Genomic DNA, 22,649 nt, shown 5'->3' with positions numbered 1-22,649 from the left:
GTCCAAAAAGATTTTGATATTCCTGCCATGTTAGCAGTCCACTGAATATTGGTAGCCAAGGAGAATTTTGAGGGGGGATAACAAATGAGGAAAGAAGGATTTGGGGCCAGATTGAGGTTATTAAACAAGTGTGTATGAAGATGTCAGCACTTACTGATTTTACTTGTGCTGAATATTGAAGTGAGGCTAGAACACAAGTTCACAATCATTTCTATATGATTCCAAAGCCTCAAATGTTTTTTTTGAAACATTACAACATACCCTCACCTCAACTGACAAGATACTTTTTATTATTGTTGTTCAGTTCCTAAGACGCATCTGACTCTTTGTGACCCATGAAGTGTAGCCCGCCAGGCTTCTCTATCCATGGGATTTACCAGGGAAGAATACTGGAGTGGGTTGCCATTTCCTTCTCCAGGGGATCTTCCTGACCCAGGGATCAAACCCACATCTCCTGCATTGGCGGGCACATTCTTTACCGCGGAGCCACCAGGGAAGCCCGGTTTTTATTACTGTCTTCCTTATCTGTCCCACTTCTGTGAGCATTCCTGTGCTTTCCTGTGATAAGATCTGTGTGCTTGACTGCAGGGGGTACCTCAGGCTCCACTGAACGTGTTTTGTAACAAACTGTATATTCTCTGTATTACCCTTCACTTTTAAAAAGAACTTGAGTTCTGAATTGCATCTGGTTCAAAGATTTCAGATGAGTGGTGGTTGACCTACATTAATTTATGTTCTGTGAAGTAAAGGTCACCCCAATCATATCAATCAGTTTAGGGCATGTATTTTTTATTTAGTACATGCCTCCCTCAGGACAGTATAGGGGATAATCTGCTGTGTCTTTCAACTCTCTCCTGAAATTTAAGACAGTTATTCACAAAAGCCAGCTATTCTCCTCAAACATATTCCCTTTTGCTTTCAATCAGAAAAAAAGCAAGTATTATCTTGTCTGAAGTTTCTCTGATCATTAGAAAGAAAGTATTATTTTATTTATATTTTTTCTTGCTAAATGCTGTAATTCTGATTCACCTAATCTGAGTTAGATGTTACAGATACCTTTTAAGGTAGGACAGTTGTTCAATGACAGTATAGTAAATTATTCAGAAAAAGTTTTGCTGTTATGAAGTTAAAAATATATATTCAACTGTACCCGTCACAGAAAGAAAATAATTAAGTTTTGAGGACATGACTCACTTTGTTTTGGGAAATGAATGTCCTGGGTGAGTGAAAGTCAAAGGAGTCTTCTTTTTTTGTTTGTTTTTTTTAACCCTCACCCTCGGCATTGAAAGTGCAGAATTCTAATCACTGGGCCAGGGAAGTTCCCTCACTGTTCTCTTTTAAACTGAATTCCTTGTATAACTTAAATCGCCATTATTTAAATACCTTTTATATAGGTTTGCTGTCTCCCAAGTGTATTTAATTTTAGTGAGATGATACTGTTAGAAAGTTCTAAGTCTGGGTAGAGATCACTGTACGGAGTGATACTTGTTGATTCTGATTTTAACTTCTGGGACCATCTGGAACAAGTTTACCCCTCCTTCTACTTGATGGCCCTTTGTGTGCATTAAAGATCGGTATGGGACCTTCCTGTGTCTTCATCATAAGTAGGTAAATATGCAGAGTAAATATTTTCTGTTCATTAACTATTCCTCATGAGACATTACTTGAAGACTCTTCCAATTATTTCTCTTTAATGTTTCAGTTTGTCAATATTTTAATTAAGTCAGTCTTCTAGGTATAGTCTGACCAGTAGAGTAGTACTGCCCACTCCATTTTTCTGTTTCTTTACTTATATTGTATGTGCTTGCATGCTCAGTTGTTCAGTCATGTCCAACTCTTTGTGATCCCATGGACTGTAGCCTACCAGGCTCTTCTGCCCATGGGATTCTCCAGACAAGAATACTAGAGTGGGTTGCTATTTCCTCCTCCAGGGGATCTTCCTGATGTGGAGATCAAACCTGCATCTCCTACATTTCCTGCATTGAAAGGCGCATTCTTCACCACGGACCCACCTGGGAAGCCCTAATGTTAATGTGGTCAAGATAGGTATATTTTGACCTTACTGGGTTTACTGCTAACTAGAACCTTCAAGTCAAAGTCTTCTCCTCTCCTCTACTTGTAGACTTTTTGTGGTGGTATAAAAATACAGGACTTTAGAGTCATGACTTTGTAGGAGTTGTTGCAGAAACCTTACGTCAAAGGAGTCTTCATTGTAAAATAAGTGCAATATTGATTAAATACTATTTTCTGGGCATTGCATTACATTTTTACATATATCATTTCTTTCAACTTTTCCAGAAAAATGAAGTAGGAAAGTACAGTACTGTATCTAATTTAATAGATGAGGTAACTGAGACTCAGAAAGGTTAGCTAACTTACCCAACATGACTAGTAAGTGTGGCTCCGATGGTAAAGAATTCTTCTACAGTGCAAGAGACCTGTGTTCAATCCCTAATTAACCAAAAGGTGTGGCATAAACTTTTAACTTTTCTCAGAAAATCAGAATGAGACGTAATGCTTTAATTTAGTTAAGACATGGAAAGTTGTATTTTTCCTTTTTTCTTTTATGACAAAGGACAAAGGAGGACAAAGCCAGTACTTGTTTACTTAGTTTAGACACCTCTAGTTAGAGCTGGTTTTGGGCGGGGGGGGTTCCCTTTTGTGATCCCAGCTACTTCTAGGTTGACTGCCAGGAAATCAATTTCTTCTCGTGACTCATTCATGTTTCAGGTTGAATTTTTATGACTAATAGGCAGGTAGCCTATGACGTGATTAGTTAAAGCAAGGTCAGATAGATTTCACACTCCATTAATTTGTAAGAGTTTCTCATATGACTAGCTTACTTTGTTTTTTCCAGAATAAAATGGTAATTGTAGGTAGATATTAGTTCTAAAGATTTTCCTTGGAATGTAGCATAGGATTATAGACCACAATAATACTGATATTATCTAGAAAATTTAGATATAAATCTGTTAGGAAAAATTAATCTCAATTAAAAAAACTATGTTGGTCATAGTTTATAAAAATCTCATTGTTTGGAAATATGTAGTCGTACAAATTGATAGGACTATATTAGAAAAGACTGGTTTTGTCATGTAAAACTTAAATGCCTGACAGACTGATAAAAATTGTTGGCACATAAGGTCCAAAATGGTTTGGCATGGGAAAGTCAGTTGAGTTAAAATGAATTATTTTACTCAATACCCACAATTCAGTCATAACCCAGTCTTTGTGTATCTTCAGTCTTGAATTGGGCAAGAACGTATGCCTAGATCAGTACGAATTTATTTTTCTAGTGGAATCGGGAATCTTCCATATTCATTCATTCAATAAATACTTATTGAGCATGTACCAGGTACCCACTGTTGCAGATACGTGTGCTGTATCAGTGAGCCAAAAAGAGCCTTAGCCTTTTGGAGCTCACAGTTCTGGCCAATGAGCAGTAGACAAACCAATTATGTACTAGGTTAGAAAACAATGACTGCTGCAGATAAAGTTACATCGGAATAAGAATAAGGAACAGGAGTACTAGGGTGTGGAAAGGGGGTTGCAGTTTTAAATAGCACGTTTAAGGCAGGCAATGATGAGCAGGTAAAACTCCAGTAAACACTTGGAAAAGATGAGGTAATTAGCCTTGTGATATCTGGGGGTGAGCATTCCAAGCAGATGGGACAGCTGGAGCAAAGAACATAAAGCAGGAGTGTGCCTGGTGTGTCTGAGGAGCCTTGGGGCATTGAGGGTGGCGGGAGTAGAATATAATTTGAAAGGGGTCAGATAGGTAATAAGGGGAGAGAGATAAACCAATCATTCTAAGGACTTTGGCTTGTGTTTTCAGTTAAGTGGGAAGATGTGGCAGATTTTAATCAGAAGAGTGGCATAGTATGACTTGTTTTAATGGGACTGTTTGAGTCCTACTTGTAGTCAGTCATTAGTCCCATGGTCTATACCCAGGATAACAGTATTGTCTTTGGGAGTCTGGCTGCCAGGGTTTAGATCCTGTTTCTGTTACTTACTGCTACTTTTATTTTAGTAAGTCACTTAATCTCTATATCTTAATTTTTCCCTTTGTAAAGTGAGAGTAATATCTTATGCTTAAACTGATACATGTAGCACTTTGAAGAGTGCCTGCCATTGCAAACCTGCAACTAACATTGGTGGTTATCAGTGTTCGTATTACTTCAGTTCAGTCACTCAGTCGTGTCTGACTCTTTGTGACCCCATGGAATGCAGCACACCAGGCCTCCCTGTCCATCACCAACTATGGAGCTTACTCAAATTTATGTCCATTGAGTCGGTAATGTCATCCCACCATCTCATCCTCTGTTGTCCCGTTCTCCTCCTGCCTTCAATCTTTCCCAGCATCAGGGTCTTTTCTAGTGAGTCAGTTCTTCACATCAGGTGGCCAGAGTATTGGAGTTTCAGCTTCAACATCAGTCCTTCTAATGAATGTTCAGGACTGATCTCCTTTAGGATGGACTGGTTGGATCTCCTTGCAGTCCAAGGGACTCTCAAGAGTCTTCTCCAACGCTACAGTTCAAAAGCATCAGTTCTTCAGCGCTCAGCTTTCTTTATAGTCCAACTCTCACGTCCATACATGACTACTAGGAAAACCATAGCTTTGACTAGATGGACCTTTGTTGGCAAAGTAATGTCTCTGCTTTTTAATATGCTGTCTAGGTTGGTCATAACTTTCCTTCCAAAGAGCAAACGTCTTTTAATTTCATGGCTGCAGTCACCATCTGCAGTGACTTTGGAGTCCAAAAAAAAAATAAAGTCTCTCTCTGTTTCCATTGTTTCCCTATCTATTTTCCATAAAGTGATGGGACCAGAATCCATGATCTTAGTTTTTTGAATGTTGAATTTTAAGCCAACCTTTTCACTCTCTCCTTTCACTTTCATCAAGAAGCTCTTTAGTTCTCCTTTACTTTCTGCCATAAGTGTGGTGTCATCTCCGTATCTGAGGTTATTGATATTTCTCCCGGCAATCTTGATTCCAGCTTGTGCTTCATCCAATCCAACATTTCTCATGATATACTCTGCATATTCGTTAAATAAGCAGAGTGACAGTATACAGCCTCGTATTATCTCAGACACTGAATTTGTCATTTGCCAGTCTTATTGATGTATGCAGGTCAAGAAGCAAGTTAGAAGTAGACATGGAACAACAGACTGATTCCAAGTAGGAAAAGGAGTACGTCAAGGCTGTATATTGTCACTGTGCTTATTTAACTTATACGCATAGTACATCATGAAAAACGCTGAGCTAGATGAAAACACAAGCTGGAATCAAGACTGCTGGGAGAAATATCAATAACCTCAGATGTGCTTATGACACATCAGTCCGTAAGTGTGGACTTACGGCTGAAAATGAAGAAGAACTAAAGAGCCTCTTGATGAAAGTGAAAGAAGAGAGTGAAAAAGTTGACTTACAGCTCAGCATTCAGAAAACTAAGATCATGGCATCCGGTCCCATCACTTCATAGCAAATAGATGGGGAAACAGTCGCTGACTTTATGTTTTTGGGCTCCAAAATCACTGCAGATGGTGACTGCAGCCATGAAATGAAAGGACGCTTACTCCTTAGAAGGAAAGTTATGACCTAGACAACCTAGACAGCATAATAAAAAACAGAGACATTACTTTACCAACAAAGATCTGTCTAGTCAAGGCTATAGTTTTTCCAGTAGTCATGTATGGATGTGAGAGTTGACTATAAAGAATGCTGAATACCGAAGAATTGATGCTTTTGAACTGTGGTGTTGGAGAAGACTCTTGAGAGTCCCTTGGACTGCAAGGAGATCCAACCAGTCCATCCTAAAGGAAATCAGTTCTAGGTGTTCATTGGAAGGACTGATGTTGAAGCTGAAACTCCAATACTTTGGCCACCTGATGTGAAGAACTGACTCATTTGAAAAGACCCTGATGCTGGGAAAGATTGAGGGCAGGCAGAGAAGGGGACTACAGAGGATAAGACGGTTGGATGGCATCACCGACTCAATGGACGTGAGTTTGGGTAGGCTCCGGGAGTTGGTGATGGACAGGGAGGCCTGGCGTGCTGCGGTTCATGGGGTCGCAAAGAGTCAGACACGACTGAGCGACTGAACTGAACTGAAATGAAAACTTATTGATTCTATTGTCACAGTGTTTAACACTGATCCCTTCCTTTCCATACCTATCTTCAGAATTCCAGCTCAAACCTGCAGATGCTCCTGCCTGGACTATTACAGCCACTGCTTCCTTTCTTTCTGTCCCAGCCAATCTTGCACAGTCCTGCTGGCTAGGTTGTTACATTACTGCCATCTCTAAAACCTTAATTCCTTTCTTCTTGCTTTCTAAATGATGTGGATACTTACTCGAGGCTCTCCTTCATGTAGTTCCAGCATGTCCGTCTCTAACACAAGTACATGGTACTACTGCCTGCCTTTCGCAAACTTGAAGGCTCCTCAGTGGATTTTCTCTGTCATTTAAAATTCTTTTAATTTTCACCTCAAGTACCACCAGCTACACTTTCTACTTTACCTCTCACAATATTTTCCATCTGGTATTCTAGTCATTTGAGTATTTCTCTGATCCTTGTATTTAGGAATGTTAGATGCAAGGAGTTATTTCTCTTCCAACTTCATACCTGTGTTTGGCTGTTGTTTATTCACTCAGTCTTCATGTCCTCCTTTTTTGCAGTCCCATGGACTGCAGCCCACCAGGCTCCTCTGTCCATGGGATTCTCCAGGCAAGGATACTGGAGTGGGGTGCCATTTCCTCCTTCAGGGGATCTTCCTGAGAGTGTTCTGCTATAGCTCATATCTTATGGTAGATGTTTTAATAAATATTTACTGAACTAATTTAATTTTCCTTATTTTCCTCTAGGAATGATCAGCCACATAAAGCAACTGATCTTGAATCCGAGGAAGATGTTATTCCAGATTCACCAATAACAACCTTTTCATTTTCTGGCACTAATCGGCTACGAAGAAAGGAGAACCTCCGCGTCCGATATGTAGAGCAAACACATGCTAAACTGGAGCACTCTGGCTGTGCACATGGTGAGGATTAGAGTTGTAGCTTAGTTACCTAGTTGTGTAAAAAAAAAAAAAAAAACGAGTATTCATCTATTGTTAGGAAGATAGTCACTGTTCAGGGTAACGTACGTTACAACTATAACCTTAACTGCCATCAGTGAAGTGACTGGGAAGGTATCTTTTGCCTGTGTTATGTATAGACATGATTTGCTCATCTGAATATGTAAGCACTCAACATTTTACAAATGTAGGGAATAGTTTTTTCCTTTTTATTTAAAAAATATCCCTATGTGTATATCTGAGTGGGATACAATGAAAGAGGAAGGTAGGCTAACATTGAGTCCCACCTCCTGTATGCTGGTTATTATGCTGAGTGATTTGAATACATTATTACTGTATTTTAATTCTCACGACAGGTTTGTGGGGTAGCTTCTAGCACCTTTGTTTTATAGAAGAGGAACGATTTGTTCCTAAGAGGAGTTAAATAGCCTGTCAAGTGGATGAGTCAAAATTCAAGTATAGATCTTCCTGCCTCTAAATTTTTGTACTTTGGAAGTATTATCCATAGCTACTCCCATCAAAGGTTTAACTAGCTATTTTTAATTTTTCTAATGTGTAGCACTTGGTGGTAAATCAGGAAATGGTTTTATAATGTTTCTAGTTTGTGGCTTATCAGTGGCATATTTATTAATTCCAGGCCAGTTTACCATTTCTGGTACATACTTTGAAACTGCATTTTCATATAGTCCTGAAATTTATCCTGTGGTGTGTCACAGTGCTAATTCCTTTTAATATTGATCTAAAAGTAAATCAGTATTTAGAGCTTCCATCTTTAACCTAAACTGTTTGTAACAAGGAAAGCATTTGAGGGGAAGGAGTATATCTAGTCCTAGAGATATTTTTATAATGCAGGTAAATTGTTGACAGTAGCTCTGCCTTTTAAAAAAAAATAGTAGTCTTAATTTTTGATATTAGAAAATTGACACAGTTTTTCCCCATTTTATATGAGCTTGCATCACCATCTAGTGGAAAACAAAAGAATTGTTAAAAATCTTATACATAATTAAGAACTAAAGTAAAATGTAACATCTTGGATCTAGAATGAACACTTGTGGGCCTTTTAGTCTAATATCATATAGGACATGAATAACCACAGATAAGCATCAGCATAGTTTAGATCATGTTTAAATCTATCTGAAAGAATATCCAGAAAAACAAAACAGCAATTTTCTTTTTCAGGAAAGTCATCTTGTACAAATGCTCTTGGTTTATCTCTTTGTTTTATGAGAATAACTTGTAACTGTTTAAAACCATGTCAGTTTTAATCTTGTTCTGATCATTTTTACTTGGACTATGAAATTTTGGTTTTAAAATACCACTTTTGAGCCATGCAAATTATTTTAAAACTAATTTAATGACTAGTTACTCCTTTTCTTTTTCTAACACCCATGCTTGTTAATTTTAAAATGGTGTGTGTGTGTGTGTGTGTCTGTTAACCACTCAGTCGTGTCCGACTCTTTGTGGTTCCGTGGACTGTAGCCCACCAGGCTCCTCTGTCCATGGAATTCTACAGGCAAGAATATTGGAGTAGGTTGTCATTTATGCTTTTTAATGATAATTTCTAGTTATAATTAGTAAAAATCTATTCCCCTTTACTTTGTCCTTCTTTTGGTTTTCTTTGAATTAAATCCTTAGGTAGTGGGATGATTTCTGATAAAGCATGTTTCAGATTTCCTTCCAGAAAATGAAAACTCTGAAATAAAGACTGAAAAGCAATATGATGCAGCATTCATTGCAGATGAACCCACTGATTTCCAGCATTACACAAGGAAAGGTCACCTTAAAATATTACAACTCTAGTAGGCTTAGGTCAGAAGAAGGTTATCTGTTCCAGTCCTCTTCTCCCCCACTGTCTTAACTTCCAACTTTAATGAAACTAAAGGAATAACCTCTTTATTAGACTGCTGAAGTTATATCAATAAAATAGACTTCCAGTGGATTTAAAGATAGATTTGTATTGGCATATTAATTTTATCATGATTGTATGTTTATTTGTAATCTCTCCTGTTTTTTTCCCTTAGAATTGAGAAAAGTACCAAAGTCTTCAGCTCATCCACAACATAAGCCTAATAAGGAAAGTGAAATTCTAGTGGCTGACACTTGTGATCAGAGTCAAGCTCCAGTGGCTAGTAAGCAAGATACTAAGATTATAAACTGGTGGGCAAGAGTGGCCAACCATGTGAATTTAGACAATATTTTAAAATATTTTCCATGTAATTTTGTTTGTATTAATTGTTTAAATAGTCTTTTTCATATTGAACAGTAATGTATTCTGTTATGAGTTCGTATTAATATCCATGGACTTCCCTGATGGCTTAGATGGTAAAGAATCTGCCAGCAGTGCAGGAGACCCAGGTTCAATCCCTGGGTCAGGAAGATCTCCTGGAGAAGGGAATGGCTACCCACTCCAGTATTCTTGCCTGGAAAAGTCAATGGACTGAGGAGCCTTATCCATTTTAATACAAATTGTTAGTAATTTTAAGTAAATAAGCCTTTACCGTGGTTTACTCATTCATTCAACAAATATTTGAGTGCCTACTGTATACCGGGCACTAAACAAAATAAAATGTTTAACGTCATAGAGCTTACAGTCTCATTGGGGGAGAAAGAAAGTAAATATATGTTAGATGAAGCAGGATCTCTGAAGAAAAATAAAGCAGGCTAAGAAGAGATTTTAGAAAGTCTCACCTTAAAATAAAGTAACATTTGAACAGAGACTGAGGGAAGCAGGTGAGTCATGTGGATTTCAGGGCAAAGGGCATCCCAGGTGGAGACATCAGTGACCACAGAGCCCCTGGGGTGAGGGTGCTCTTTGATTTGTTTGAAGAACATTAAGGAGCCCTTTGTGGGCAGGGCAGAGTGAGTGAATGGGAGATTGTTTTGGGCAACTCTAAGAGGAAAGAGACTGGTAGCTGGAGGTTTGCAGGATGGAGCTGAGGGTAGGGGTGGTTAGAAATCAGGAGTTTGTTTTTGAAAATACATTGTTTCGGATACTGAGTAGCCATTCAGGTAAAGATTTTGATGGGTAGGTGAATGTGAATATAGATGAGTCTGGGATAGAGGTGGTTGTTAGCATGTAGGGGAGATCTGAAGCCATGAGACTGGGTGAGATTGCCAAGGAAGTGAATGATGATGGGAGGAGAAGTAGTTCCAATACTTAGGCACAAGGCTCTCCATCATGGAAAGGAATGATTTTCAACTGTATTATACTGTCACTCCCATCTGGCCATTTTAGACTTTTTTTCCCCTCCAATTACTTCCTCCATGGAATTTTAATATAGCACAAGAAATCCATTTAATTAAATATTTTTAATGATAATTTTTTCAGTGGCAATAAGCCTGCAACGTATTGCAATTTATAGTAAGTATTTTGGGCTTTATAAAACATAATTTTTAAAATTGTTCAGTGCCATTTTGTAAAGTGGTCCTTTGAGCTTTTTCTTTGCTTTTTTGTACGTTTTCATATGGCTAGTGTCTACAGTTGTATAATTGTTCGTGTTTTTTTTTCCTTAAACTTAGAACCACATGGAAAAAGCAGTTATCCTCCTGATAGTTTAGCTACAGTAGTTGCTGAAACACTTGGACTTTGTGTTCAAGAAGAATCTGTAAGTAATTGTTTAGTTTGGTAATAAATATGAATTAATTAGTGTCCTTTGAGGTCAGTTTTTAGAGAATTAAGCAAGAGAAAAAAAATTTTTATCCAATGATTATTAGATAAAGGCCTAGAACAAAATTGATGTCACTAGAAAAGGCTCATTTATATTATTCACTCCAGGCAGTTACAGAAAACTCTATCAAGTCTTGAGAATTCTTTGGATATAGGTTACCGGTTGAGTCAGAATTTAGATGGCTTAATAGGGAACTCTGCTCAGTGTTATGTGTCAGCCTGGACGGGAGGGGAGTCTGGGGAGAGTGGATACATGTGTATATATATGGCTGAGTCCCTTTGCTGTCCACCTGAAACTATCACAGCATTGTTAATCGGCTATACTCCAATAAAAAGTTAAATAATGAAAAAAAACTTACATGGCTTAGAGGATTTAGCCAAACCTCTTCCCTATCCCCTCTCCTCCCTACCCTGTTACAACTTAAAGAGAAGATTTAAACCTTTAGATTGAGTTCAGAGTTTATTGGATCTTTTTGACATCCTTTAAACTGGGCTTTGATTTGGAAAACAGACTAAATTCTTGGGTCTACTACAGATGCTTTAATTCATCTTTGTCCTTACAAATGCCAATCCAGTTAGACCACATCCTTAGGGATTGACTGAGAAATTGACCCCATGATTTTCTTTTCATTATTTAGTGCTTCCTTACATCAGAAACATTTACTCTTTTTCTTAACCAGTCTCTAAAAAATGGAAGCCTTGAATTCATCAATCTTAAGGAAGCTTCATTTTGTTACAGCTTTAAAACATATCCCTTTGCTTTAGTCAGTAAATTATATAGGCTCTTATAAAGTTTTCTTGCTGTTGAATTTCCAAAATTGAATTGACTTTTGATTACATTTGAATGTTTTTTTTGCAGGGGGTGGGGTGAGGTTCTTTCTACTTTTAGAACTAACTTCAAGTGATGGTGGTTAGTTTTTACCCTTTGAACTCTAAACATGTTTTAACTTTTTAAAATCCCCTCCTACCAATAAACCTGGCATGTCAGTAGTTTAGACACCAAATCCATTGAGGGAACTGATCTCTGAAGATTGGCTGCTCAAAGTGTGATCCACAGGCCAACAGCATCTTCATTCCTGGAAGTTTGTGAGAGATAGAAAATCTTAAACCCAGCCCAGACCTACTGAACGAGAACTTCTGTTTTCATAGGACCCTCAGTTGATCTGTGTGTATGCAAAAGTTTGGGAAGCACTTGCTCTTTAAAGATCCTTTTAAATTCATCTCCTATAAGTATAAATAATCATCTCTGTTCCCTTCCTATCATCTAACTAATCTGGTTTTTTAGAATTAGCAACTATCAGTCTGCTTTCTGTCCTTAAGAATTTACGTATTCTGGATAACTTATTTAAATGGAATTATATGTGGCTTTTGGGTCTGGCATCTTTCACTTAGCCTGTTTTCGAGTTCATCCGCATCACAACATGTATCAGTATTTCATTCCTTTTTAAGAATAATCCTCCATTGTATTTATGTACCTTATATTTTATTATTGAAGGAATCTCAAGGCCCTCGGAGCCCTGTTGGTGATGAACTCTACCGCTGTCTGGAAGGGGATCACAAAAAACAAGGTTTTGAGGAATGTAGAAGAAATAGTGAAGATAATTTAAGGTAATTTGGGGCACTTTGGTAAAAACTTATAAACTGTCAATGAAATTCCATTGCAATGAGTTCCACAGATTTAAACTATTTCTCTCCCTCAGCTTGTTATTCTGGTTGTATTAATTTTTATTAAAAAAAATATTTCCCCCAGTTTATGACCTGTTGAGGGCGTTTTGCGTTAATGTAGAGATCAGGATGTTACTATTAGGTTCTTTCTGTACTTCTATCAAGCAGTGCTTCAGAGGTCCCGGCCTCATCTCTTTTTAGGATCCAGTCATCCCTCCTGGATTTGTATTTTCTAAGACTGAATGTTGTATGAAATCCATCATTAGCTCCGATGAGCTTTCAAGATTGGGATACACTGTTGCTTTTACTAATTTTAGAACATCCATTAACTAACAATACTATATTTATGTAGCATTTTGCTTTTTAAAAGAGTTTTCAGTATTAAATACATATATCACATTTAATTGTCATTATACTAAGTCATTAGGGTAGGTTTTATTACCCCCATATTTTACAGTCAACAAAAATGCAACCCCACAGAGATCAAATGTCTTTTTAAGACCACACAACTATTTTTTTTTTTTTATTTTTTATTAGTTGGAAGGCTAATTACTTCACAACATTTCAGTGGGTTTTGTCATACATTGATATGAATCAGCCATAGAGTTACACGTATTCCCCATCCCCCCTCCCACCTCCCTCTCCACCCAATTCCTCTGGGTCTTCCCAGTGCACCAGGCCCGAGCACTTGTCTCATGCATCCCACCTGGGCTGGTGATGTTTCACCATAGATAATATACATGCTGTTCTTTCGAAACATCCCACCCTCACCTTCTCCCACAGAGTTCAAAAGTCTGTTCTGTACTTCTGTGTCTCTTTTTCTGTTTTGCATATAGGGTTATCGTTACCATCTTTCTAAATTCCATATATATGTGTTAGTATGCTGTAATGTTCTTTATCTTTCTGGCTTACTTCACTCTGTATAATGGGCTCCAGTTTCCTCCATCTCATTAGAACTGATTCAAATGAATTCTTTTTAACAGCTGAGTAATATTCCATGGTGTATATGTACCACAGCTTCCTTATCCATTCATCTGCTGATGGGCATCTAGGTTGCTTCCATGTCCTGGCTATTATAAACAGTGCTGCGATGAACACTGGGGTGCATGTGTCTCTTTCAGATCTGGTTTCCTCAGTGTGTATGCCCAGGAGTGGGATTGCTGGGTCATATGGCAGTTCTATTTCCAGTTTTTTAAGAAATCTCCACACTGTTCTCCATAGTGGCTGTACTAGTTTGCATTCCCACCAACAGTGTAAGAGGGTTCCCTTTTCTCCACACCCTCTCCAGCATTTATTGCTTGTAGACTTTTGGATAGCAGCCATCCTGACTGGCGTGTAATGGTACCTCATTGTGGTTTTGATTTGCATTTCTCTGATAATGAGTGATGTTGAGCATCTTTTCATGTGTTTGTTAGCCATCTGTATGTCTTCTTTGGAGAAATGTCTGTTTAGTTCTTTGGCCCATTTTTTGATTGGGCCATTTATTTTTCTGGAATTGAGCTGCAGGAGTTGCTTGTATATTTTTGAGATTAATCCTTTGTCTGTTGCTTCATTTGCTATTATTTTCTCCCATTCTGAGGGCTGTCTTTTCACCTTGCTTATAGTTTCCTTTGTAGTGCAAAAGCTTTTAAGTTTCATTAGGTCCCATTTGTTTAGTTTTGCTTTTATTTCCAATATTCTGGGAGGTGAAGACCACACAACTATTAAGTGGGCTTCCCAGGTGGTGCTAGTGGTTCTTTAGAACCTGCCTGCTTTTGCAGGAGATGTAAGATGCGTGTTCAATCCCTAGGTCAGGAAGATTTTCCCTGGAGAAGGGCATGGCAACCCACTCCAGTATTGAGTATTCTTGCCTGGAGAATCCCATGGACAGAGGAGCCTGGTGGGCTACAGTCCATAGGGTCACAAAGAGTTGGACATGACTGAAGCAGCTTAGCCTGCACACACAACTATTTAAGTAAGAGAGTCGGAGCTCTTAGCCATTCTACTTCTTCAAACTTAACCCTAGTGATCTTTCTACTACCCCAGCTGTCTCCTCTGCTACAGGCAGGCTGGGTCACGAGTTATGTTCTATTTTGTAGTATAAGAATTTTATTTCTTGAAGTTACTCTTGATAAGATTTCATAACAACAAAAGAATTTGGGATTTGTTCAAATATTTTCTTATATAGTGTATTTATTTAAGTTACTTTGGAAAAATATTTATAGATAGGAATATCATGGTTATTGAGATAGGTTTGCTGTATCATTTCCCTCTGCTTTTTGTCAGCCAAATAAAGAGAAGCCAGCAGCTGAATCATATCTTAAATTTTGGTCAATGATCTGCTTCTAATATGTAGATAAGACCTTACTGTTAATAATTCTGTATTAGCAAAAGTTTTCTCATTATGCTTATCTTTTAATTTTTACCCTGTTTCTTTAATAGGAAAAAACTTTTACCACTCTTTATTTTTTTAGGTTTTCAGATTCAAAGACTCCTCTTCAAGAAGAATTGACTAATCGGGTATCATCTCCTGTATTTGGAGCTACCTCTAACGTGAAAAGTAGTTTAGGTTTGAATACAAGTTTGTCCCCTTCTCTTTTAGAGACTGGGAAAAAAACCCATCTGAAAACAGTGCCCCTCAGCAACACTTGTGCTTCTGGACTAGAGAAACCTAGGTCAAAATCTGAAGACGGCGCCCTTATGACACATCATCTTCTTGGGACTGAAGTAAACAAGATCCCTAATCAGTCATCTTCTAATAAGCAGATGCTTATAAATAAAAATACAAGTGAACCCCTAAGTGAGCAGGATAGTATTGATCACATTAAAGATACTGATAAAGATAAACATGTGGTACCCCTGAAGTCACTGGGAGGCAGAACCAAAAGGAAGAAAATTGAGGAAGAAAGTGAAGATGAAGTAATCTGTCCCCAAGCCTCCTTTGATAAAGAAAATGCTTTTCCTTTTCCACTGGATAGTCATTCTTCCATGAATGGAGACTATGTGATGGATAAACCTCTGGATCTGTCTGATCGATTTTCAGCTATCCAACGTCAAGAGAAGATCCAAGGAAGTGAGAACTCTAAAATCAGATTTAGGCAAGTGACTCTCTATGAGGCTCTGAAGCCCGTTCCAAGGGACTCTTCCTCAAGCTGCAAGGCCTTGAGCAGGAGCTGTGAGCTAACCAAAGACTCCCCAGAAGAGCCCTGTTTACAGGAGTCCCTTTTCCAGTCCTTGAGTAAATCTCCAGATAATAAAACACTGTTACAAATAAAGGAAGAAAACCCAGTATTTAAAATCCCTCTTCGTCCACGTGAAAGTTTGGAGACAGAGAATCTTTTTAATGACACAAAGGTATGTGTTCAGTATTCAAGGGTTTTGATTAAAATGATGGTTTGTGATTTTTCCTAGATGCTAATAATTTTTTCTGTTTTAGGGTGCTGGTTCTCATGAGCCTATAAAGATAAAAACCAGATCCATCCGTGGAGCATGTGAAGTTGCATCAGTTCTTCAGTTAAATCCATGTAGAATTGCTAAAACAAAACCTCTACAAAACAACCAAGGTATGTAAACTATAAATAGCATTTCCACCCTCTTTTTAATGAATTTATATTGAGTATTATAATTTATTATTTACATTCTTTGGATAGATTTAATTGTTTCTGGAAAAAATAGTTTATCCCTGCGTGTTTCTGTGTTTATAGTACAATTCTTACTGGTTTCATCTTAAAATTTTCCTGCTTTTCTACTTTTTGAAAAAATAAATCAACATCTTTAATACCTACTTTTATAGGTAATTTTATAGATTTAATTCTTTTATGTAGTTGTTTCTTGTTTTCTTTACAAAAAGAAAGCTTTAAAAATTTAAACTATACAGATTTTTTTTTTAATTTTTTTTTCATTTATTTTTATTAGTTGGAGGCTAATTACTTTACAATATTGTAGTGGTTTTTGTCATACATTGACATGAATCAGCCATGGATTTATAAGTATTCCCCATCCTGATCCCCCCTCCCACCTCCCTCTCCACCCGATTCCTCTGGGTCTTCCCAGTGCACCAGGCCCAAGCACTTGTCTCATGCATCCAGCCTGGGCTGGTGATCTTAAACTATACAGATTTTTAAAATTTATAAAAGTAGAAATTTATCATCCAAACCTTGTTCCTCACCATATAGATAGCCAGTCCTTTTTTTTGTATTTTCATATATATATATATATATCTCTCTCTCTCAACTGTTTGTACATACAAATTTATTTGGGTTTTTAAACTTCTTGTTTGAAAACATTGTTTGCCCTTTCATTACTTCATATGCAGTATTTATTCCTTATTGGAAACTTATTCCTTCATCAACGTTTATTTTCCTTTTTTCCTGAAGCTCATTCTTTAGTAATTCTTCCAGTGAGGGTTTCGGTCTCTATATGAAAACATTTTTTTAAACTCTTATTCCTGATTTTTTTTTAATCTTTTTGTTTTTATTTTTATTTTTTCCGTGGTTGCTCTAGGGATTGTGGTATACTTACTTAACCTTTCACAATCTACTTTGAGTTAATACTGTACCACTTTATAACTGTACCTTATGTAGTTGTCATGTATATTAACATACATTGAAACCTCCTCCAGGGTTAGTTTTAACTTAAATTTTTTTTTTATTGAAATAAAAATCAGTCATTAAAGTGTATAATTTGGTGTAGTCACAATTGTGTCACCATCACTGTACTCTGAAGTTTAGAACATTTTCATCACCATACAAAGAACAGTACCTGCTAGCAGTCAGCCTCCATTTCTCTCTCGTCTTCCCCAGTCCTAAGCAGCCACTTAATCTACTTTCTGTCGCTATAGATTTGCATATTCTGAAGTAGTCATATAAATGGAATTGTACAATATATGATATTTCATGACTTCTTTCACTATTTCAGTTTTTCACTGTTACAAGTAATCCTGGTTTGAACATTGATATACAATTTTGTGTGGATGTAAGTTTCATTTTTCTTGAGTTATACCTAGAAGTAGAATTGGTGGGCCACATGCTAACTCTGGGGCTTCCCTGGTGGCTCAGACAGTAAAGAATCTGCGTGCCATGCGGGAGACCTGGGTTCTAGCCCTGGGTTAGGAAGATCCCCTGGAGGAGGGCATGGCAACCCACTCCAGTATTTTTGCCTGGAGAATCCCCATGGACAGAGGAGCCTCACGGACTACAGTTCACGGGGTCGCAAAAAGACGGACAGGACTGAACGACTAAGCACAGCACATGCATGCTAACTCTATGTTTAGCCTTTTGAGGAGCTATCTGTCTTTTCCCAAAGGAGCTACATCAGTTTATATTCCCACCAGCAGCATGTGAGAGTTCCTGTTTCTCCATATTCTCACCAACACTTGTTTTCATTGTCTGTCTTTTTGATTCTAGCCATCCTATGGGTGTGAAGTTATTAATATATCTCGTGTGCTTTTGGTTTGCCTTTTCTTTGATGGCTAATGATGTTGAGCTTCTTTTCATGTGCTTACTGGCCATTTTCATTTTCTTTGAAGGATTGTCTATTCAGGTCCTTTACTTATTCTCAGTTGGAGTGGTTGTCTTATTATTGAATTGTGAGAGTTCTTTATGTATCCTCAGTATAAGTCCTATTAAGACACATGATTTGGAAATATTTTTCTCATTCTGTGAGTCCTGTAATGTTTTAAAGTGATGAGAATTTTAAAAATCAGTTTTTAATTGTGTATTTTTTCTCCTTATCTAAGATGTATCCTTTGAAAATATCCAGTGGAGTATAGATCCAGGAGCAGACCTTTCTCAGTATAAAACAAATGTTACTGTAGATGATACAAAGGTAAGTTAGAAAGTAGAATCAGAGCCCATGTGGTTATTCTAGTGTATTGTTAGTCACCCTGCTCCCCTGATTCATTCTGTGACCTTGAGATAGTCACACACCTCTTACAACCTTCATATATTTATTCAGAAAACTACAAAATAATAACATTTATTTTCCAATTTTATGGTATTTTTGAAAGGGTAATAATACTTTCTGACTTTTTAGAAACGTTTGCTGAAAAATATAGTTTTAAAATAATGTCAAATGCTAATTACATATTAAATAATTTAATTTTTTATCAAAACTATCATATGCATTGATTAACTAAACATACTTTCAAGAAAAAAATTTCATTTTTCCTAGTTGGCTGTTTCTTTAAATGCTGTGTATTTTCTTTTTAGTTAACATTCATAGCAGAAATTACTTTTTTGGCTTGTATTTAGGTTCTACATAGTTTGAGAAGTTCTCTTGCACATGGTAGCATATTAATAAAATATTTAACAGTTGCTAGAGTAATCCATAGCCATCAAGAAGTCAAATTTGACTTACGAACTTTTCAGTGTACATTGATGTTCATTTCTGTGAAGCAGATTAGGGAGGAAGGAAGCTCCAGGGATTTTGGTAACATACAGTTCTCTCTTCCTTGGCAGCAGTCCTTTTCCTGGACTTGAGAGATGATGCTTGTATATCAAAGCTAATACATTAGGTTTAAATGCCTGTAAAATATAATATATCTATATTCCTTTGGGTAAAAGTAAATATTACTTAATGCTACTAAAGTGTAAGTGTACACTTAAAAAATGGTTTAAATGGTAACACTTATGTTATGTATATTTTTACCACCCCCCTCCACCAAAAAGTAACTATAAGGTCATAAAGGGATAACGGTTAAAATTTTGAATTTTTAAACATTTATTCAGGATGGCAGTCAGTCAAGATTAGCAGGAGAGACAGTGGACATGGACTGTACGTTGGTTAGTGAAACCATGCTGTTAAAACTGAAGAAGCAAGAGCAGAAGCGAGAAGAGAGTCCAAGTAAGATTTGTTTTTTTGTTTGTTTGTTTTTTAATTTTAATACAAAGTGGAAGGAAGTTTATAGTCATACCATTGCACTGAAGAGCATAAATGACCTTTTCACCATAAATCAGTTTTTCCCCCCGTTCTACTAATAGTAGACTTCTCTTTAGTAAAACTTAGTTTCCATATTTCAGCAAACAAAAACCTTTAGTAAAAAATATTTTTATTTTCAAAAGAATTCAAGTTGTGTCCAGGGGTCAGCAAACTTCAACCAGCTGCCAGTTTTGTCAGTAAATTTTTGCTGGAACCCAGCCTCACTCACTTGTTTAATTTATTGCCTACGGCTGCCTGTGTGACACAGCAGCAGAATTGAGTAGTTTCTGCAGAGACCTTATGGCCCCACAGGCCTAAAATACTTAGTGCCTGACCCTTTAAGAAAAAGTTTCCTGATCCCTTGTTAAGATAATATTTTCGATAAAAGGTATAAAGGGAATCTTGAGAGTCCTGTTTTAGAAATATTATTTTCCAAAGCAATGTGATAAGGAGAAAAAGGGTGGATTCTACGTAGAAGTATTAGTTGTTGTTGTTCAGTTGCTAAGTCTTGTCCAACTCTTTTGACACTCTTTAGTACAGATTTGCAAATGAGCGGTAAACTCAGACTAATAGTGTATATGATGAGTGACTCTGCCATTTTCTTTTTCTGTAGAAAAGGAGATTTGGCTAAACTAGGGGGTCTACAGCCCTTTGTAGTAAGAAACTGATAATTCTTCATCTAAAGCCTTGATTTTCTGAAAGAGGTGGGAACAGTGGAAAGATTTGGGTTGGCACCACCTTAGCAATGTTTCTGATATAGAGGCATGTGACACGAGATCAACTAGACTGTGAATAGTTGTCCTTCATCACCCTCACGTGTTGAAGAGTTAGGACCTGCCATATCAGGATGCAGGGCTAAAAGCAGAGGCATTTTCCAATGATCCTCTATTAGAAACTGAGGACACTCAAGACTGTTTGTGCATTTCCTGTATTCTCCAGTCTACCTGCTCAGGGTCCCAGGTCTTGTTCTTGCTTCTTATGCAAAACAGAAAAAGAAACACAGATGTACAGAACAGACTTTTGGACTCTGTGGGAGAAGGCGAGGGTGGGATGTTTCGTGAGAACAGCATCGAAACATGTATATTACCTAGGGTGAAACAGATCATCAGCCCAGGTTGGATGCCTGAGAGAAGTGCTCAGGGCTGGTGCACTGGGAAGACCCAGAGGGATCGGGTGGAGAGGGAGGTGGGAGAGGGGAACGGGATGGGGAACACATGTAAATCCATGGCTGATTCATGTCAATGTATGACAAAAACCACTACAATATTAAAAAAAAAAAAAAAAAAACCTTATCTCTCACTTCAGTAAATGCAGTAAGTAAGAAAATTTTAACAGCCTTTTCCTTAATTCTTTGTTTAGTAACGAATAATTATCCATACAATCAAACAGCTGGCTGCCTATGGTGAAAAGGACAGTAGTTACTAAAAGGAAAACCTTAACAGTGATTTACTGTCTTTTTATAGTGAATGACACTTACGTAACTTTCTTCTTAAGAAGATGATTTTGCTTTTAAGATTATTTTGTTCCTACCAGTTCCTGATATTTTCCTCAGTTTTGTAGAAAAGGGCAAAACTAAAGTATGGCAGCTTTGGCTTCTAATTTATCTAGTTAATCTAAGAAGATGATAGCTTCCCAAATACATTTGAAACAAGTAACTTATGGAGGTGAAATTAGAACTTAAGCTAATGAGTGGAGATAATTTCGGCTAAATAAGGCATAATACTGTTGCTGTACAATAAGTCACTCCAGTAAAGCAGAGGATTAGAACAATAACGATTTTTTTTATCTTTCATAGTTTCTGTGCCTCGGGAATTCAGGAAGGGCTGGGCTGGGTGGTTCTATCTCAGGGTCTCTCTCATACAGATAGTAGCTGGAGCTGGAACAGCAGAGGACTAGATAGATGGGAGACTCTTGGCTGCTCTCTCATCATTCAGTCTCAGGGTTTCTCCATACAGTCTTTCCATGTGGGCTAGTTTGAGCTTCCTTACCGCACAGAGACTAGGTTCCCAGAGTAAGCATCCCCAAAGAGCAAGGTAGAAGTGCACAGCATTTTTATGATCTGGACTCAATAGGAGGAGTGCCATGATCACATTTATAAGAACAGCAGGTGGGATAGGAGATACTGTTGAGCCCATACTTAGGAAAAAACAATCTGCCCATTTTACCCATAAGGTGGGTTTTTTTCATACTTAGAATTGATGAAATATAAACTTAAAGATGAAACATACCATTAAATGGTACTGCTAATATTCAATTCAAAAAAAATTTTTTATATCTGTGTTTGACTTAGTAGATGCTATGGTAGATATATATCCTTATATATCAAAAAAGGATGTAGTCTGTCCTCAAGCATTTTACAGTCAGAAGTCAGCAACAAAAAGAAATCATTAACTTACTATGATTTACTGACAGCATATACAGAATGCTTTGGGAATGCCTAGCACACAGGAATTATTTTTACTTACAAATTTAATCCTCAGAATGAAAAATGAACAAATGTTTCATCATTCAATAATTATGGAGACACAATTCTATATCTGGAACTGGAGCAAATTGTAAACAAAAGTACCTGCCTCTCATGGAATTTACGTTGTAATAGGGGAGAAACAAGTGTTAAGTGCTAGATGATGGTAAGTGCTGGAGAAAGAGAAAACGGGCTGAGGCGCTAGAGCATCTGCACTGGGAGAGGCGGTAGTGATTATATAGAGTAATCCTGGCAGGCTCCAGTTTTGTCACATTTGTTAGCCAACTGAATTTCTTTCTATTTTTGGTAAACTGGTGTTTTTAAAAATGTGATTATATAGTGGAAATGTATTAGGTTGGCCCAAAAGTTCATTCGGGTTTTTCCATACCATCTTACAGAAAAACCCAAACAAATTTTTTGGCCCACCTAACAGTTAGTACTCTGAAGATGAAATTAGCATTTGCACATCAAATATGGAATTGAATTCACTATTTCTATAACACTGAACTACCAAGTGTTCATAATAATGCAAGAGCATACTTTTCTGCTACATTAGAAAAAGAACTAAACAAAACTCTATAGAGATTTTTATGTCAGTTATTTATACAGTTTATTTAAACTTCATAGTTTTCACCATTTATTATTGCTGTATTTTCTCTTCCTCACAATTCCTTTGGTAGTTCCTTTTGGTTTACTATGAATTATACATGAGCTGATAGAAAAAGATGTTTTAACATTTATAATGACAGTAACAAAAAACCAGCATTTTCTTCACATAAATAAAGGACAGTTGAAGGCATAACATTAAAAACCTTTGTAAATGTACAGTAATTACCCAGACTTGGGGTTTATTCTTGCCTAATACACATCTAAATTATTT

General features: G+C 37.2%; 1 protein-coding gene across 4 annotated transcripts in view; it reads left to right on the top strand.

Annotated features, from left to right (window-relative positions):
* Positions 1 to 22,649, top strand: part of RBBP8 (RB binding protein 8, endonuclease) — an 80,135-nt gene that overhangs the window by 48,482 nt on the left and 9,004 nt on the right. For all 4 annotated transcript variants that reach the window (XM_043889299.1, XM_043889300.1, XM_043889296.1 and 1 more), the window contains 8 exons: positions 6,865 to 7,040; positions 9,098 to 9,205; positions 10,596 to 10,681; positions 12,239 to 12,351; positions 14,862 to 15,741; positions 15,824 to 15,950; positions 18,125 to 18,213; positions 19,116 to 19,230. In XM_043889299.1, coding sequence (XP_043745234.1) covers positions 6,865 to 7,040; positions 9,098 to 9,205; positions 10,596 to 10,681; positions 12,239 to 12,351; positions 14,862 to 15,741; positions 15,824 to 15,950; positions 18,125 to 18,213; positions 19,116 to 19,230 — 1,694 coding nt within the window. The remainder of the gene's footprint in view (positions 1 to 6,864; positions 7,041 to 9,097; positions 9,206 to 10,595; positions 10,682 to 12,238; positions 12,352 to 14,861; positions 15,742 to 15,823; positions 15,951 to 18,124; positions 18,214 to 19,115; positions 19,231 to 22,649) is intronic.

This window comes from Cervus elaphus, chromosome 27 (assembly GCF_910594005.1).
Source record: "Cervus elaphus chromosome 27, mCerEla1.1, whole genome shotgun sequence".
NCBI lineage: Eukaryota > Metazoa > Chordata > Mammalia > Artiodactyla > Cervidae > Cervus > Cervus elaphus.
This window is presented reverse-complemented; position numbering and strand designations above follow the sequence as displayed.